The following is an 18,501-nucleotide window of genomic DNA, read 5'->3' on the forward strand; positions in this document are numbered from 1 at the left end:
GATACTTTCAAATTGTATTTGTTATTAAATTAATATAAACATTTTAACATCACGTAGATTTCGATTCTTCTTCTTCGTCGAACCAAATAGTGAATTTTAACCAGAATTGTACAATTCCAGAAGTTTGTCAAAACCAAATAATTAAATTTAAATAACACAAAATATTTGTAAGATTCAAATTAAACAACCACGAAGATTATTGTCGGACTATAAAAAACGATAACAATAATAAAAATTGAAATTACAACAGTGTAGTTCATTGATTTTATAACATTACATAAAACATGTTTTACTATAGATGGAGTGTGGAGAATGAAATATTGAACAATAGGATCTTGAACATCAAAAATATGAAATACATTGTTGAACACCAGTGATTTTATTAAACAACAAAAAAAAAATTTAAAAATACTTGGCCGGAAAAGCTGCCATGTTAATGGCTTCCTTTAAGATTTTTTTTTTTTTAAAAAAAAAATTGAAGATGAAAGTGGGTGGGAAAGGTGAGACCCACGATCTTTTAGCATTAGCGCCAAAGCATTTCTCCCCCCTAATAAACCAGTTTGGCGGTAAATGGCTGAAATCCCCCCCCCCCCATAATTTCCCTCTCTTTTATTTGGTAGATGGTGAGGTGTTGTGTTTTTTTGGGAAGTGTATGAGGGCTACACATACACCTAGTGTATGCGTAGCAGCTCGCGAGTTACCACCACTATATAAGGCTCAAGGGCTACTCCCATCATTGCCATATGGCTTTGAGGTGAAACCCCCTTGGTCTTGTAAAAGTCGTGGACTTGCACTCCTCCGTGACGGGTGCAGCCAGCCCAAACTCGTATTTAACAGGGGATGATTACTAAACTAAAAAGAAAATTAACCAATTTGAAGTTGACACGCCGCTCTAATTACTTGTTAAGCAGGTAAATACTACCTCCGTTAATTATTACTTGCAACTTTGGGGGTGGACACGGTTCCCAAGTCAAAATTTCATAATTGTAAGGGTATGTGATTAAGTATGAGAGAGAAAAAATTAAAAATGATTAAATAACCACCCACCAGTCCACCACCACTGACTCACTCCTAAACCAAGACCTGCCGTCGCCACCACCACCACCACCCTTCGCTGACATCCCCTATACCCAGATCGGCACGACACCCTCACAAACCCAAACCCACCATCGCCGAACCCCAGATCGAAGCTCACCATCGCCGAGACCCCCAAAAACCCAAACCTACCACTGCCGACACCCCCTAATTCCAACCTCACCACGACCGCACCCCCTAAACAAAAACCACCCACTCAACCCGAAACCAAAAACCCCCAAACAACCCGAAACCACCCACTGAACTCGAAAAACCACCGGGAATCAAACCCCCACTCAACCAAAACCACCAAAAATTAAACCACCGTACCCATCCTAGAACCACAAAAGCCTTAGCCCATTTTGAAACCTCCCCTAAACCCCCCACTCATCTCGAAACCAGAAATCCCCACTCAACCCGAAATCATCGGAAATCAAACCACCCAGCTCTCAAACCATTAGATCTAAACAACAGGTGGATGAGGCGACGTTCTAGCGGTGTTTAGAGGCGGCGATGTTGTAGGTGGTGGTTAGAAATGGCGGCGGCGACATCGATATTGAAGGTGGTGTTCGAATGAGTTATTGGAAGATGAATCTGATGGTGGAATGATTTGTTGGGTTGGATTTTTGATTGTATTATTATGGGTAAATTGGAATTGGGTGAGAATAGTTATGTTAAATAAGTGAAATTATTAATTTAATGAGTTGTAATTAAATTATCTAAGTGTGTTTTTAACATTATTGGTAAGGGTATTTTTGTAATCTTATTTAAAAAAAATTACCAAAAAAGGAAAGAAATTGGAAAGTTGCAAGTAATTGGAAGCATCCTAAAATGGCAAAAGTTGCAAGTAATAATTAACGGAGGTAGTATAAAACTAAGACTATTTTGAGAAGACTAGTCTTTGAAATCATAGGTTAGGGTTAGAATTATGCATGGTTGGTTTGAAATGATGTCAAGTTAAAATCAGGTCGGGTTAATATCAGTTTGGGTAAAAAACATATCAGATCAAATTGGTTATTTGTCGTGTCAATTTATGGTCGTGTTGGGTTTAGGTCGGTGCAAATTGGTTTGATTAGAGTTCAACTCAGGTGGAATCATTGTTGGGTTAAATTTAGATCGGGTCAAATTCAAAATCGAGACGGATGGTTTTCTCAAGTATCGGGTCGATTTTGACACTTCTACCACTTCTCTAATCCTCTACTATACAAGTAGTACTTCGTATAGAATCATCGCGGACACCGCCTTTCTCCTTTCCGTCCCACAAAATCAGGTCGCAAAATCGCAAGTGTTTTGTCAGCGAGAAGGTTACTCCTGAATTGTTCGAAATGATTAGGGATTTTGATCAGCGACGTCTCTGTTGTTGAGGTTAGGGTTTCAATTTTAATCTGAAGCAAAGCTTAGGGTTTCAATATCAATCAGGTCATCAGAAGCCTTGGATCACAGGTTAGGGTTTCGGTTTCGGTTTCGGTTTCGGTTTCAAGCGATTTGATTTTGTTTGGCAACACAATAATAGATACTATATATATAATTTCTTGTTGAATACTTTTTCAATTCTGTGATTGATGTTAAAATCCTGTAAAACAGGTTTATTTTCTGGAGATGACTGTTTGAGATTGGGGGCAAATTGATGTTTAATTCATAAATCAGGGATTAATATGGATTCGAGTATCACTCTTGATTTTCCTAGTCCTTCAGCAAAAAAATTGAAATTAGGTGATGATGAGATTAATGTTGAAGGTTTGTTGTCCTGTATTCGTGAGTTGAATAACCTTGAACGAAGGAATGGTGAACTTGTTGAATTTGACGAGACGCTTCGTGGAAAATATGTTTTGGTTTTTTGTTTTGAAATGCCTCCATTGTGCAAGGACCAAGATTTATATTTTCCGTATGATCTCATAAAAATATGTTTGGAATTGTATTACGTGAGAGACGATTTTGAGTTGGTGGTTGTTTTGAAAAGAAGCCATTCACCCGTTGCTTTTCTCAATTTTTTGTACGACTTCCCACCTCAGTCTCTTGCAGTACCGTTTGAGTCTAAGTATCGTAAGTTGCTGTGCGACTTCCTTCACCTTGATCGCCCCGGTTTTAAATGTCTACTCGTCAATGTCGAGAAAGACATTATGCTCCATGGTGATCTTGCAATAGAGCATCTGCAGTCGCTTCTCCCAGAACAACCATGTAAAATTAGCAGGCTTATAAAAGCAATGTGGCCTGTCATCCCCGAATTGGCGAAACATCCCAGCCTATGTGAAAATAGTTGTTCTATAGCCGCACAATATAAATTGGTCAAACCTGAGTATTCTGATGATATAAATATGGTGGTTTATGAATCAAAAAAAACCTGTCCCATTCAGATTGGCCACTCATTTGATGTTGTATCTTTGTTGTCATCAGGCAAGGGTGAGTTGAATTATCTGCATCGAAATGGTGGTAACCAATCTGTCCAAGTGATAGAGGAGACATTCAAAGGGAAATACGTCATGGTTTGTTGTTATCACGTGCCTATATTCCGTGAAGAGTCTATTTCACTCTATGTGCAGGGTCTAGTAACTACGTGTTTCGATTTGTATTCCTCGAGACAGGATTTTGAGCTGGTAGTGGTTGCAAAGATGAATAAAATGGTCAATTATGAGGCGGTTTTCAACCACTTTTTGTCAGGATTTCCTGCTTCATGTCTCGTAGTACCATTCAGCGACTCAAAACGTCGTGACTTTATATGCAAGTACCTTGACCTGGATCATGGTTGTAATTGTCTCATTCTGGATGATAATGGAAGTGTTTTGCTCCATGAACATCCTAGTTTTGTGAGGTCGTATGGAGCTGATGGCTTTCCTTTTACGCAAGAGCATCGGCATAAGCTTCGCTTAAAAGACTTGGCATTGTTGAAAAGTCTCTCTACATCCAATCTTGAGCTACTTTTGCAGTGCAAGCCCTCTGATGTTGTTGACAGAATTAATTCAGCAGGTGTCCGGGAGGTGAAGACTATCTCAGAACTTAGCACAAAGCTTGTTGGGTTGTACTTGTGCGCCAAAGGAAATTTCATTCCCACGCTTGATGAGGTTTATCAACAATGCATAACTAAGCATCTGGAGATTGAGATTGTGGTAGTCTACATGCCCTTTGGGGATTGTCTTGATCCACAGGCTTACAAGCTGAATATAGATACTAAGTTAAAGAGGAAGAAGATATATTGGTGGCGTTTGTCTTTTGACAACTCTGTAAGCCTTGGAATCAAACGGCTAGCCAACGCTTCTATGGATAAGCTGATAATCATGGGACCCCGAGGTGAATTTGTGGATCTATATGGAGAAGAGGTCATGAGCTATTATGGAATTGATGGATATCCTTTCACCAGGGAGGGGCTTGTGCACAGAGAACTGAAAAAGCTCAAAGAAGTCACCTTAGAGTCTTTGCTGGTCCATGGGTCACGCGATTTTGTCCTTCAAGGTGATAATAGAATTCCTGTGGCTCAACTCCAAGGAAGGTATATACTGATTTACCTTGACTGCCTTTATGATTTTAAGCACTATGAAAATATGTTGTTCTGGTATTACAAGATGAAGGAACTGAGATTTGATTTTGAAGTGGTGTTTTTACGCCGGGTGGATGATGATGATGATATTAGTGGTATAGAAGTAGGTTTTGATGATTTAGTAATGCCTTGGTTGGTATGCCCGTTTGAGTTTGACCACTCGGCTTCCGTAAATAAGAAATTATTCACTCAGTATGAATCTCATGATACCCTGGTTCAATTCGGACAAAATGGTCAGATTTCTGCTTTTCCTACTCTAGAAGATCTACCCTCGTTCACTTTTGGTACCAATGATTTTCCGTTTACTGGATTCAATTTACGTGATTTTGTCACGTGCCAGTTTCGTGAAGATTTCATGAGGTTTTAACTAGTTACAACTCTTCCTTTCTTTTAATTTGGATAATGTCAAATGTTAATGTAGCTCCTTAGTTCGATTTCCTTTCAACAAGACTTGTAATTTGGGTAATGTCAAATGTTAAGGTTTGGTGAACTCACGTCTCTTTAAGATTGTTCATGTTTGTTGTTAAAACATATGATTTCAGTTAGATAAAACAGAGGATTCAAGTCACACTTTACAGATGAACTCTATTCTTTTTCCTATGTTACTCGGACTCTTTTATTTTACCTTACGTGTCCGTGTCGACACCGACACTTGGACACTTCATTTTTAACTAAAAACACAACTTTTTTCAAGAAAATGGGCGAGTCCGATGCTTGGACACCCATGTCTAATTTGACACTTCATCCGAGTCCAAGTAACATAGTCTTTCTCTATCCTTCTGTTTGATCATTATTCTCCGTCTTTAGCTCTAAATCCACTGCTCTCTAGGATGTTTGTTCATACATTTATTTTTGATGAAAAACGATGGAATTGCATGTTGGGGTGTGTTCTGACAGCAGCAGACTAGCAGAGTACTGGTAGAGATTTTGCATACCAACAGGTTATTTTCTGACAGCAACATAGGAAGGATGCTTGTTAATACAAATCTAATTGTATTAATACAATACTCAAGTTCAAAATAAATACCCCTTCGTTTTTTTTAGAATCTGGTATTATATCATCAGTATACTACATCCCTTTTTCTGTTTCAAATTATGTGCAAGAATTGTGAGAAATAAAAAAAATTAAATGACAACTTCAAAGACAATCATTTGCTTATTATCATCCTCAATTGGACTCTCAATGTAACTCATAGATTGCAGTCAGTCCTCATGAAACCCAAAATACCATGAGTCAAGTGTCCCCCTATTTACACTGGTCACTCCATTACTTGAAGAAATCTGCGTTCTGAGCCATTGCTGGTGATGTTGCTGCTGTGGTTGCTAGTTTTGCTACTGCTGCTCCGCAGGTTGCTGACTTTGCCCGTGGAGAGCAGATAATGTGCTGGTTTTTCAAGGGACGTTGGTCAAACATTTTGCAACAGTAACAAAAAATTTCTACAAATCTAACCATTATGTTACTTAACGAGAGTCTCTTCATTTTTCATGGGTACAAAGGGACAAAGACGGGTAAATTTGGCTTTCGGAGTCTCTTAAAGAACTTTCTAAACCCCTTATTGAAGTATTTGGTTTACATCTATGTAAAACATGGAATCAAATTTGATAATAAGCACATGAAGGTACAATAGGTTACTCAAATTTCATGAACACAAATTCTTCTTATATAGATTTGTTTCGGTAGTTAATCTGAAATCAGGGAGGGGGAGAATGGGAGATAGATGCTGTACATAAGTCGCCGAAAAACATATAAAGAGATGTGTACATTTCATGGGACAGGTGATATTCCCTGTTCTCCAGTATATAAATTAAATGAACTTTGCAAGGGACCTATTTTCAAGTATCTAACCTGGAATAAAAGAGAACAACCACCCAAATCTACAAAAAGAAGATGAAAATACAACAAACTAGAGAAAAGGAATAAAGAGTTACTGCCCCTTTCTAACCCAAAATGTGTGAAAAAATTCCTTCTCTAACTGACCAAATTTATATGCTCTTCTGCAATGTTCTGTCAGACATCAGCACAGCTTGTAGGTGCATATCCTATCCTAGATCGTTTAGTGTCGTACAACATGTGAAAATTCTGCTGCTGATAGTTTCCAATTATAGAAAAGGCTGACCTTTTCGTGCCCATCATTGCCAAACACACCACCTCCTGATCAATCCTTATGAAATAATTCTGAACAGGAAAGTTCCACTCAGCGCCGTCACTGAACTGAATTCTGAAACTAGGCATCTCAAGATCATTATTCTCCACCCCAGATACATTATAGCAAGGACTTAGGATAGGGAAGTCTGAAACCAATGGATACTTCTTGATCTTCTTCATGAACGCGGATTTAATGACATCATAAGCTGGTTCTACAAAATAGCTGAGAGTGGTTCCTGAATCAACAATAGTTCCACCACCACCATCCTCCATGAAATCCCACATTTCCTTTGGTATGTTCAACATTTCACCTCCAACTGAGACCGATTTTATCTCCACATAGTAAAAGGTATCAACTGGATTATCTTTACCATTTACTAGCTTAGTGAATTTCAATTCCGGGTGGTTCAAGAGATCCTTATCCTCCCCGAAGATCAGCTTGCTACTAACACTAGGATCACTATTTCTGTCCACCAAACAATATGAAAACGAATGTCCATATATTGATTGCAACTGAGAGGAGAATGACAGCGGCCCCTTTCCAAGTCCTAACAACCCTGCAGCTCCATGGAAGAGACCGCGGTTCCAATGTCCACAACCGAACATTACATTATCCACCTTCTTAAACTCTGAATCCCCATTTGGAGATGTCAAGTTCACTGTAAAAGTCTCAAGGGCAAAATCCCCTGTGGTGTTCGAACTGTCACCATACCAATAAAAATACGGACAGCTTTGGTTTCGACCTTTACAAGGCACTGGAGGATCAGGTGAACTAACAAGATCACACCTAGGGTCTTGGCAGCTAATATTCTTAAACGACAACGAATCCTTTGGATCATAATGAGGCCCGTTCTGCTCGAAACAATCATAGCAAGGTACACATTGTATCCAATTGAGATCACTTCCTGTATCAACAATCAGCGAAAAATGCTTAGGAGGAGTACCTACATATACATCCATAAAGTATTCTCCTGAACCAAGACTAACCCCGGATTTCAAACTGCCCACAAGATGCCCTTGCAACACACTTACATCAGGCTCTTTTGCAGGCTGTTCTTCAAGTAACTGCCTGTGATTCTGAAGCCTCGAATTCGCTTTCTGATTCTTATTCTCAGTAATCCTTCGTCGAAAAGTCTGAATTCTGTTAAAGTCCCTGAATGTAGACTCAATAACAGACTGCTTCCTACCCTCCTCCCCAACTGTCCTGTGTCTTAAAGGGAGTTTCACTAAATGTGGTTGTTTCTCCAATTTCTCTAGCTTTCCCTCATCATTCTCATGACTGACAACTACCCTTTCTTCTGATTCTGCATTGCTGTGATTCTGAGAAGCAGACAGACTGCTGCTGCAGCCTGAACCCGAACCCGAACCCGAACCTGAAGAGATTACAGTATTGACATTGACATTTGTATTGAAGTTGTGTTCAGGCATTTCGAGCAACGAGCCATTCGAATTAAAAGGGTTGTGATCATGAATACTAGAGCTTGATGCTAGAATCAAATATGAAATTAGGACTAAAATCGCGGTATATATTGCTTTGGAAACCATAAGGATGATCTTTTTTTCTCTGACAAGAGAGAAAATCCCCCTGCATCAACAAATTGCTGCAAGATTTAGAAGCAATTCTCAATATAAAAACACAAATTCACCCAAAAAAACATAAGAAATCAATAACAATAGCAAAAACAGAAACAAACCAACAATAAAACTTCCATAAAATTTTAATAAATGTAACACAGTAGCATAAAATTAGCAGAAATTGAACTAACCTGGGGAAAAAAGGACAGAACTTTGAGAAAAAAAAAAAAAAAAAATCCCAGAAATTAAAATCCCTTGATTTGTTTAGTGGGAAACAAGAATCAACAAAAACCCAACTCCAAAAGAATTAAACTTCCAATCAAAAAATGAAAAAAATTAAATAATTTATGAGATTTCAGCTCTTTGAAGCTGAAAGTTGAGGAAAGAGAAAAGTGGGAAATGAGAAAGAAACTATAAAAAGATTGAACTTAAATTAAAAAATATGAGTACGAAAGATATAGGAAAGAAAGAAGTAGTAGTAAGAAAAGGAAAAAGGGTTAGTCCAAACATATGATTTCAGTATTCAATTAATAAGAATAAGGTGGGTTATTCAAACCGTTGAAATTTCCAATTTCTTGGTCAAAATGAAGAACACCACATAGATAAAAGTAATAACAATATTATTATTTTTATAAACGCGTTTTGGAGATTTGCTACTTGTAGTATATAAATGACTATGTTCCCTAATTCACCTATTGTTACAAGTACGATGATTTATGTGTGTAAGATTAATCAATATCAGAGTCGTGTTAATTGATCTCGAATATTAACATGGACTTATCAAAGTTAGTTCATTAGTCAAATGCCAATGCTAAATTAAAAGTATGGCACTAATAACTTTAAAATTACCTTGTGGAAATTTTATTGGGTGAATCTTTTTCGTCCTCTATTGATGACTGAAATAAGGTTTCACAATTTCACACCATATTAAAAAGACTAAATACTAAAAATGGTTGAAAATCTAACTTTATTTACAAGTTTTTCAGTGAGAATAAATGGTGTGGTTTTGTTAGAGATATGTGTTATCGGAAAATATATGTGTGATATATTTTCTGTAGATATCATTAAAGGAATAATATATTTAGGTTTATTTTATGTTAAGATATGATTTAGTGAATATATCAATACTCAACCTATTGATGAATAATAATCAAGCAATACAAAAGCTATTCATTCTCTCTTCTCCCTAATTTGTCATGGTATCAAGAGCAGGTTAAATCTTGGGACCGCTCACAAAAAATTTATTTTGACAGGTTTAATTAAGCAGTGTTAGTATATAATGGTAAAATGTTTGACTTAATTTTATTTTTTATCTTTTTGACAAATTGACTTAAAAGTTGCATTTATGGAATAAAAAAAAAAATTATAAAAAAAAAAAAAAAAAAAAAAAAAAAAAAAAAAAAAGGAGTAGAAGACAAGTTAATTAATTGTAAAAACTAGCTTTCAAAAATTAATTGGAAAAAGTAGAAAAAGTGTATTATATTTGCTCAAAGTACGCAGTTTTCCCCGCCAAACACGCAAGGGTATGAAGACCGTGGCAAGGGAGGAATTAGCCGTCAGATGGGCCCACTTTGCCCTCATTTTTTTGGCCTCCTTGAGTTTAAATGTTGGTATGTTGCTACCTACTTCCAGATAATCTCTTAATTAGGCATAATCAAAGATGATAATGAATTAATAATAATAATAATAATAATAATAATAATAATAATTATAATAATAATAATAATTATAATAATAATAATAATAATAATAATAATAATAATAATAATAATAATAATAATAATAATAATAATAATAATAATAATAATAAAGATGATAATGAATTGATGGAATGATAGTTGTTGTCAAAAGTTACTTATATTTCATACTTTTGCTTAAAAAGCTTTTCTTTCTGGAAAGGGAAAGTGTTAGTATATATGCTTAGACCAATGGATTAACATGGGCAATGGGTCAGTGACGGATCAACATTTACTCAAAAATAACAATACTTAATCATTATACGTCCTACTTTTTATATAAATTTATTATGCTTCACATAACTAATAACCATATACTACGTATTTAGAAAACTTAGGGGATAGAGCCCTTACCCGTCATAACTAAGATCTATCCACCCCTAACTATGAGAGTCTAGTTGTTCTACTAGCGAGTCAAGGTCTAGAGGCTAACCATTAAAACACTTTGAATATGCTTCAAAAGAAACCATTTCTATTTTAGAAAAATAAATAAATATATCCCAATTTGTGGACTACCTAAAGCAATTCAATACACGACCCAATCATCTCCCAACTTTACTTGTGACAACTTCCCATCTTAGGGCCTGTTCGCTTCAGCTTAATTTCACTTCACTTCACTTCAATTCAGTTCAGTTCTGCTCCAATCTGTTCAGTTCAATTTTTAATTTCCTTTTCTCATAAATAATTCATTTCAGTTTAGTTCTGTTTAGTTCAGTTCAGCTCAATTTAGTAAATGAGAACATACCCTTAGTCCATTGACTCAATTCACATGCTTCTCTACCCTAACATGGGTTGGAGTGGCCTAATAGCTTTATCTCAAACACGATACACTTTAAAGGGATACAAAACCCTTTGTTTAGGACTAGAGGCGATAAGGAGTTGAGTTGGGCTTTGACTAAAAAGCAAGGTCATTTAAGCTCCATTGACAAACAAGCCAAAACCTACTAAAATTGAGCCTCAACTAAAAGCTTAAGCCGATGGTTGAGGCCCAGGAATATGTTTTATACTCTATCACTCCCCCTCACACGAGAGCCCGTTTGGGCTAGAAGTGTGGATGCAGCATGGGCCCTCCTCATACCCAGCGCGTAATATTCCACTTGAAAGTGGGGGTGGATGAGATTCGAACCCGTGACCTTTGTGTCACGCTGGCTCCGATACCATGTTAAAAGACCATCTCAACCAAAAGCTTAAGCTGATGGTTGAGGTCCAGGAATATGTTTTATACTCTATCATCTTTTGAGCTAAATCGAGCTAGAACAGATTTTGAGCTGAACAGCCATACATTTGATGCTCAAAATTGTTTTCTTAAAAATGTTATCCAAATGTGTCATTATTGGAGGTCTAGATATATTTGAATGGCTCTAATTAACACTCTCTTTGTCTCATAATATAATAACTGCATTTTTTTTTATGTTCCGCAATATTGTGTTTGTTTTTAACAATTCTGTATTTACTACCTCCATTGCATATTATTTGTAACATGAACTATATTATGAATTAGGAAGACTTCTTGCGTGGAATTAGGATAAATGAAGTTCATCTAAAAGCAAGTGGTCCTTCTTCATTCCGATGCTCAACCGTGATTTACCAATGCCATTTCCAATACGAGTACACAACAATGGATTCCTATTAGGATAGTATACCATTAACAAAAGTCAGTAGAATACTTGTCTGCTGTTTAGTAAAACAGTCGATTTGGAAAATGTGACCTAAAACAAATTTAATTAAATTACATGTACGATAACGGTAACTACCGTCAAAAACAGCTTGTCTTTTGCTTACAAATTCGTCAGAGTTGATTACAATGTCAGTCCTTTTATTTTAGGAGGAACAATTTATTTCTCCTATCTAGATGTTTGGTAGGTGGGAATTAGAGATTTGTATTGATTTTGAAAAAAATTCATTTACCAAATGTAAGGACAATATGACTTAATTCCAAATGGAGTAAAATCTATGAAGTACGGAGTACAGAGTACATAAGATGTTTACCTATTTTGAAGGACAAGTATCGAAATCAAGAATCTGAAACCGACAGATAAATCTTCAGACTACAGATATGGCAGTACAGTAGGAGTAATGAATTAAGCTCAAGATAACAGTAAACCAGACTTCTTCCAAGAGCTTATATAAAATGGTGGAGCTTTAAGAATCAAAGCTTAAACATTAAATGCTGCTTTTATGCATTAGATTCTTCAACTCAGAAATGAAACCTTCCTGTCATCAATTATATAATTACTTTATTCCAGTAATGTGAGTAATAAAAATCTAGGTTGCAATATTTTGCCTGTCTTGGCAACATTAACATTATCAAGCATAGTAACATAGCACATGCCATCCATTATTATACTAGATAATACGAGAGGATCATCACTGGTTCATCAGATAATGAACCTCGAAATACAGTAAATATCATTACAGGTGAGAAAAAAGTAAGGTTGCAATATCTTGCCTGTCATGGCAACATTAACATTATCACATGCACTCCATAATCAATGATATTACTAGAGGATCATCACCAATTCATCAGATAATGAACGTCGAAATACAGCAAATACTCCATATTACTTTCTTGGTTCTATATATACACTAAAATTTCATTCTGCTGAAAAGTTGCATATATCATTTGAATTCATGAATTGATCCAATCATATACCTTCTCTGAACCCTCCACCCCACCCCTTCCCAAAACATGTGGCTACTCAAATCGAGCATATTCGTAGTGATATTCACTCGCAGGGAAATCTTTATATTCACTGAAAGGACAACTAATGTCAAATTGTTGTCAATGAAAACAATCGTTTTCATACTTTTATAAAATTCCTGATGGTAGGAGTTCAAAAAGAAACCACAGATTTTGGACAACTTATTGACTGCAGTTGTGATGAAGCAGTATCCTGGCCTTCAATGTCTTCAAAGGATATTGGCGCCCCTGTAATGGGCTTCCTACAAATTGAAAATGAAGCATGTAAGAGACAATGAAACAACGGCCCACAAGTACTAACATAGAATTTGACCTGTTTAAATAATTATAAAAAATCATAATATGAAATCATTGCTTATTCACAATTGCAGCACTCCTCAAGCTGCACCCTAAAATAAGCTATGCAAAGGGGCTTAGCAAAAATACTGTTGCAGACTTGTAGGTGTCCTAGCCATTCAGAGCTAGCTTCAAGTCTTCAACATATTTCAGGCCCGAATGAGTTTCATACAGTGCACCAAACTCAAAAACTCAAGTTAAAGAAAGAAGAGACAAAGCTTACCTTTGGGGAGCAACAGTCTCTTCAGACAGCGCCTTTTCCAGCCTTTCCTCAAACGGAGTAGCATGCCAACAAACCTTCTGATCCTGAAAAAGATGCCAATGAATTAGCAAAGTTCCATAAGCAGACTAAAGCATACAAGCTGGCTTGAGAGTGAAGACAAAAACCTCTTTATATTTAGTTGTTGAATTTGGAATGCCATTACCATCCCATCCCTTTGGTGAAATATGAGAAGCTTCCTCTTGATCATTCCAGTGAGTAGCAACCAGCCCGATAATAGGCCTATCTCCAGGAGTTCTTCCAATTTTAGGCTTTCTATAGCTGGCAGCTCCAAGGTTATGGTGATCATCATCATACTTAGATGCTGGGGGCTTCAACCATGCAGATAAACTGACATCTCCAAGTTTCTCTTCATTGACTGAACATTTACTTGAACCCACTGCAGAAGGAGTAGCATTTCCTTGCTTTGATCCTCCTTCATGATCTGATGCATTTAGGGTAGTATCCTCTTCCTTCAACTCATCCAACTGACAAAGATTCTCAATTGGATTTAAGACTGTATAGACATACTGGGACCGTATTCGACCATTCCCTTTTGTTAGACTTTTCATATTTGTCGCAAACACGGTTCCTGGTGTTTGCATGTCATCACTTATTTTTACGGGAGTTGGATAAGGTGAAGATTTTAGCACACTCTGAGGTCTTTGAGCATCTAATTTCACTGAATTTTCAGCAAATGTTCCCACTCTTTGGACCTCATCAGGTGTCTCTGGTGAAGACTCCAGAACATTAGGAGAATTTTGCAAGTCAGGTCTCTCCAAAGTTTCTGCTTTTTGGATTTCAACTGGAGTGTCTGGTGAAAATTCTTGCATACTGCATGGTCTTTGTATGTCCGAATTGTCAAAGTTCTCCACAATAGTAACTCTTTTCCGGATTTCAGCCGGAGTCTCTGGCAGTGTACCACATGCTTTAAGGAACTTGGCCTGGTATCAACACATAGATAACAATAAACATCTTTAGGGAATAGACATCTGTACACCCACCCTCCCAAATGAAAGATCTGACTTGACACATTGAACAGAAAAGAGCATAATTGAATGAGCAACTCCTTGGCCTAAATTATCACCCCTTAAACATAAAATCATGGATAAGTCATAGTTGTCAAGTATTTCTAGATTGCCGTACTGTCAATCCTACAAGAAAATATTTCTTCTGTCGAGCACATTATAGACATAAGGATTGCAGATCAGTTGACTGTTAGACCACCAACATTTCCCAGTGCAGGGAATACTAGTGGACAAAGGCTCCTCAAACCAGCTAATATTTAGACTAGACAACAAACATCTCCATGAGAAATTAAAGCACATTTAATTGGACAAAAGGTATGATTCCACTAAAGAGCAAGGGATAAAGCTGTTGATATAAATGCTAGAACACTTTCAAGTTTCGACATTGACCCCATTTACCTTAACCAATAGAATGTGAGATAAGATGCAAATTTCTCAAGCTAACCTAGTTCATTATACGTACTGATAATACCAGAATTGTTATACTGTCTGGAATCTGATAGTTGGTTGATTCATCTACCCATATTGAATGGCTACTACCTTATTACAGAAATTAGATTGACTCGGTGATTGAATGCAAGTGTCCAACATAGGAAAGCTAATTATTGCTCATAGATCTGGGCAACATGTCAGCACATAGATGCATATCACGAACAATTTAAGCCCATGCACAATGACGAATCATGATAAGCATCAATGTTCTCCACAGAGTTGTTCTACTTGTTTAGCTCTAAAATTTAAATCCAGATATAAAAAAACAGAAGCATTTTATGATCAGACAAAGACAGATTATTGAAATGACTAATGATAATGCCATGAAACAATCTAGAATCAGAGTTATTCCAATCATCTATCATCACTACAGTAAGCTCATCCTAAATTCAATGAAAAAGACCATTACAATAGTGATTCCTGTACTTGTAATTTCACAATCACCCCATAATTAAAGCTCCCCTTTTTTTTCATAAATTCAACAGCTTCCTTTCAGCTGATTAGTAATAATTTCATAATCCAATTAAACATTCTACCATACACATATCTCACCAGTTACACTCATTTAGTAAAAGCGACGAAAACTTACTTCTTCCACGAGTTCTTCATGGACATCGGATCGCCCCGCCCGACGCACAAGCACTTCATTCTCCGGCGCTTTCGCAGCAGTTTCATCATTTTCTGCACCAATTTCAGATAATGCCAGTTTAGAATGAGCAAATACTTTGCAAAATTCAAACATAATACATCAAATTAAGCCGAAAATCAAAATCAATTCACCTTCAGCTGTAAAAAGACTCGATAGACGAATCTTTTGTCGCACCTCTTCTTGATCACCAACCTAATCAAGAACATAATCAATCAAATTACTAAACCCTAAACCCTAAAAACAAATCAAATTTAAAAATGAACAAATTCAAGAATCAAGAAACTTACTCTTGCATTAGAAGTTGGAGAATCATGAGGAACAAGTTGAGGGCGAGGATTATTATGAATGTGATGATGTTGATGACGACGACGATGATGATGATGATTATTGTTTCGAACTCCAAAGCAATCGAAGAAGCAAGCCATTGCTTGAACAGATCGCCAAAGAAATCCGAAAACGTCGCAGTAAGTCACTGGCATGTCATAAGATGATGGGAAATTAGGGTTTCTTATAGAAGATTGATTTGGGGGAAATGTAATGATGAAGAAGATGATGATGATTGATTAGGTTAGGTTAAGCTGATAATCGAGTGTGACTGTCTGTGAGGTGAGGAGAGAGAAAGTGAAGAAAGTGTGTCTGAGAATCTGCGATTTTGTGCAATTACACTTGAAATCCGAAATTGCTGATTTTGCGTTGGGACAGAGAGTGAGACGTTTCTGCTCACTGATTTTGAAATTTAAACTATTTAGGAGGGAAACTCTTCCTCTCTCTTCTTCATTCTCTAGACATGGACATGGGTCGGGTTGCGTGGACCCATGTGTTGTGTTAGCGTGTGCTAGATCATGTTTATAATGAATGAATTATGGCTAGTAAAGTGGTTAAGAAATTGGTTTGGGGCACTGGCCCATTGTGTTTGTGTCAATTTTTGAAAATGATGTTCATACACAACTCATGGCCCACTGACGTGTCTCTCATACAGTGTTAAGTTCGTGGCAAATCAAGCCATTTTTGTGTTGTGCTTGATTGGCCTTGAGAAAACCCAACCCATGCTTAGCTCCACTATTTTCTCTTTTTTGCTATATAATCCTTAAAACTTTAATCATATAGGAAGTATATGAGCTGAACTAAAATAGCTTAATTAACTATGTTTTTTTTTTTTTTTTTTTTTTTTTTTGTGGGGGGGGGGGGGGGGCTCAAAAATAAGGCTAAAAGAACAAGGTTCTATTTCCTCATCCCCACATGTTCCATTTTCTCATTCTCCCTATGTTCATACTAAATGCCTCAATTTGACTAGTTTTACTTTTTTACTTATCAAGACTTAAATAAAATCTCAATGTAATTAAGTATTATGGTGTAATATAAATACTAAGCCAAAGTATCTATAAGTTTAATCCCTCGATATTAAGTGATATCGAGTTAATTATATTACTTAATAAGTATACAAGTATTGCATTAAAGTATTAAACTTATAGATACTTCGGGCATGTTCTCATAGACTGAACTCAATTGAACTGAGCTGAATATTTTATAAGAGAAGGAAATTAGGGGCTGAGCTGAACTAAACTAAACTAAACTGAACTGAAAATAAACGTATGAGAACAGGCCCTTCATCACCACATAAAACGCCCTTGTTGTAACCCCTAACTCAAAACATCCCACCCTTAACCCCCACCTCAAAAACAATCCCTCTTCCTACCCCATCCCAAAACAACCTCCACTGACCACACGCTTTCCTAGTTGCAAAACAACCCCCTCTCCCATCTCATCTGTGGGACTTCCCTAACCCTAGCCCAAAACTACCTTCACAACAAATCATGGCCGACCCATACCATGTGCAGCCTAGGCCTCACATTATGAGAAAAGTATATACATTATCAGCTACAATATGTGGCATGCATATTCAATGTGGCTTAGTGGTTTGATGTTTTTAGTTACTATACATGAATTTATATATTTATTTCATTATAATGATAAAATTAATAGGGCAAATTTTATACTATGTACTCCATATTTGCATAGGGCCTCCAAAAAAGGTGGGACGACCTTGATGTACATCCATTGCCCTTTTGCACACACTCTCTCTCCTCTCCTCTCCTCCATCTTTTTTGGTGTGGGGGGAAGGGAGGTCGATGATGGGGAAAGGGAGAGGTTGTTTTGGTGGTCGAAAAAGGTAAGGGAAGGGGTAAGGGGAGGTGGTGGTATAAAGAGGATGACTGTAACACCCCCGATTTACTAACTAAAAATAAATAAGAATTAAAGGAAAAATAAACAACCTTTAAATAAAATTGCGGAAGCATACTCTTAAATCGGAGGTATTACTGCCACACTCGACAACCTGTCAAGTGTTAAGGCTTACAAAATCCCAATAATTACAACCCAATAAACTAGATGAGCTATTTATACAACTTTACAAACTTTTTATAAACAAACTAATTGATCACTTGAGCTCCTTTAGCTACGATCACTTGATTAACCTGTTTAAACAATCTTGACTGCTCACCATTAAGTACAAATTCCAAAATAGATCGTTGCAGGGTCACCATAAGAAAAGACATGGCCGCAAACACAAGTAGCACAACAAAATAACACACACGTCAGCAAAAAGCTGAGTAATCACCACATATCAGAATATAGAGTATAATAGGATAATCAACATTACTAGCTAGCTCAATTAAATAATGTAGTTCAAAACTACATAACACATTGTACTCTGAAAATAACCTTTATCAACTCAACCTCGAATAATAATAATCCTTTACTCAACTCATAACCAATAGTGTGCCATGCTCTTTGTTCAATACCTAGCTTTGGACATGGGTAATTCGAATAAAACCAACAAGTATAAAAACTTGAATACTCCCAATAATTAGAAAACACCTTGAACCAGACCACATACATTCCCACTGTAGGGGACCATAGAAAAATAAATAAAGATTGTACCTCATTCTTAACTCATGATTATTACCCTCTTAC

The 18,501-nt window shown here is 36.7% G+C and overlaps 3 protein-coding genes across 5 annotated transcripts; 1 reads left to right on the forward strand and 2 right to left on the reverse strand.

Annotated features, from left to right (window-relative positions):
- Positions 1 to 2,266: 2,266 nt before the first annotated feature.
- LOC145558255 (putative nucleoredoxin 1) lies at positions 2,267 to 5,174 on the forward strand. Of its 2 annotated transcripts, none has more exons than XM_081619440.1 (2): positions 2,267 to 2,517; positions 2,659 to 5,174. In XM_081619440.1, exon 2 carries the CDS (start codon positions 2,730 to 2,732, stop codon positions 4,971 to 4,973), a length of 2,244 nt encoding a protein of 747 aa, XP_081475566.1. In that variant the 5' UTR covers positions 2,267 to 2,517; positions 2,659 to 2,729; the 3' UTR covers positions 4,974 to 5,174. The 2 variants fall into 2 exon arrangements, with proteins under 2 accessions (XP_081475566.1, XP_081475567.1); XM_081619441.1 differs by having other exon boundaries at positions 2,271 to 2,517; positions 3,097 to 5,174.
- A 1,154-nt stretch (positions 5,175 to 6,328) lies between these two features.
- LOC145559396 (aspartyl protease family protein 2-like) lies at positions 6,329 to 8,827 on the reverse strand. 2 transcript variants are annotated; one of them, XM_081620816.1, is made up of 2 exons: positions 8,519 to 8,827; positions 6,329 to 8,337 (listed from the first exon to the last, which is right to left on the reverse strand). In XM_081620816.1, the coding sequence occupies exon 2, from the start codon at positions 8,295 to 8,297 to the stop codon at positions 6,615 to 6,617; it is 1,683 nt and encodes a 560-aa protein (XP_081476942.1). In that variant the 5' UTR covers positions 8,298 to 8,337; positions 8,519 to 8,827; the 3' UTR covers positions 6,329 to 6,614. The 2 variants fall into 2 exon arrangements, with proteins under 2 accessions (XP_081476942.1, XP_081476943.1); XM_081620817.1 differs by having other exon boundaries at positions 6,329 to 8,353.
- Positions 8,828 to 12,565: 3,738 nt separating this feature from the next.
- Positions 12,566 to 16,207, reverse strand: LOC145559397 (protein JASON-like). Its single transcript, XM_081620818.1, has 6 exons — positions 15,816 to 16,207; positions 15,660 to 15,720; positions 15,469 to 15,560; positions 13,488 to 14,303; positions 13,324 to 13,406; positions 12,566 to 13,006 (listed from the first exon to the last, which is right to left on the reverse strand). Exons 1-6 carry the CDS (start codon positions 16,005 to 16,007, stop codon positions 12,898 to 12,900), a joined length of 1,353 nt encoding a protein of 450 aa, XP_081476944.1. The 5' UTR covers positions 16,008 to 16,207; the 3' UTR covers positions 12,566 to 12,897.
- Between the last annotated feature and the right edge of the window lie 2,294 nt (positions 16,208 to 18,501).

Source organism: Chenopodium album, chromosome 9, assembly GCF_948465745.1.
Source record: "Chenopodium album chromosome 9, dcCheAlbu1.1, whole genome shotgun sequence".
NCBI lineage: Eukaryota > Viridiplantae > Streptophyta > Magnoliopsida > Caryophyllales > Amaranthaceae > Chenopodium > Chenopodium album.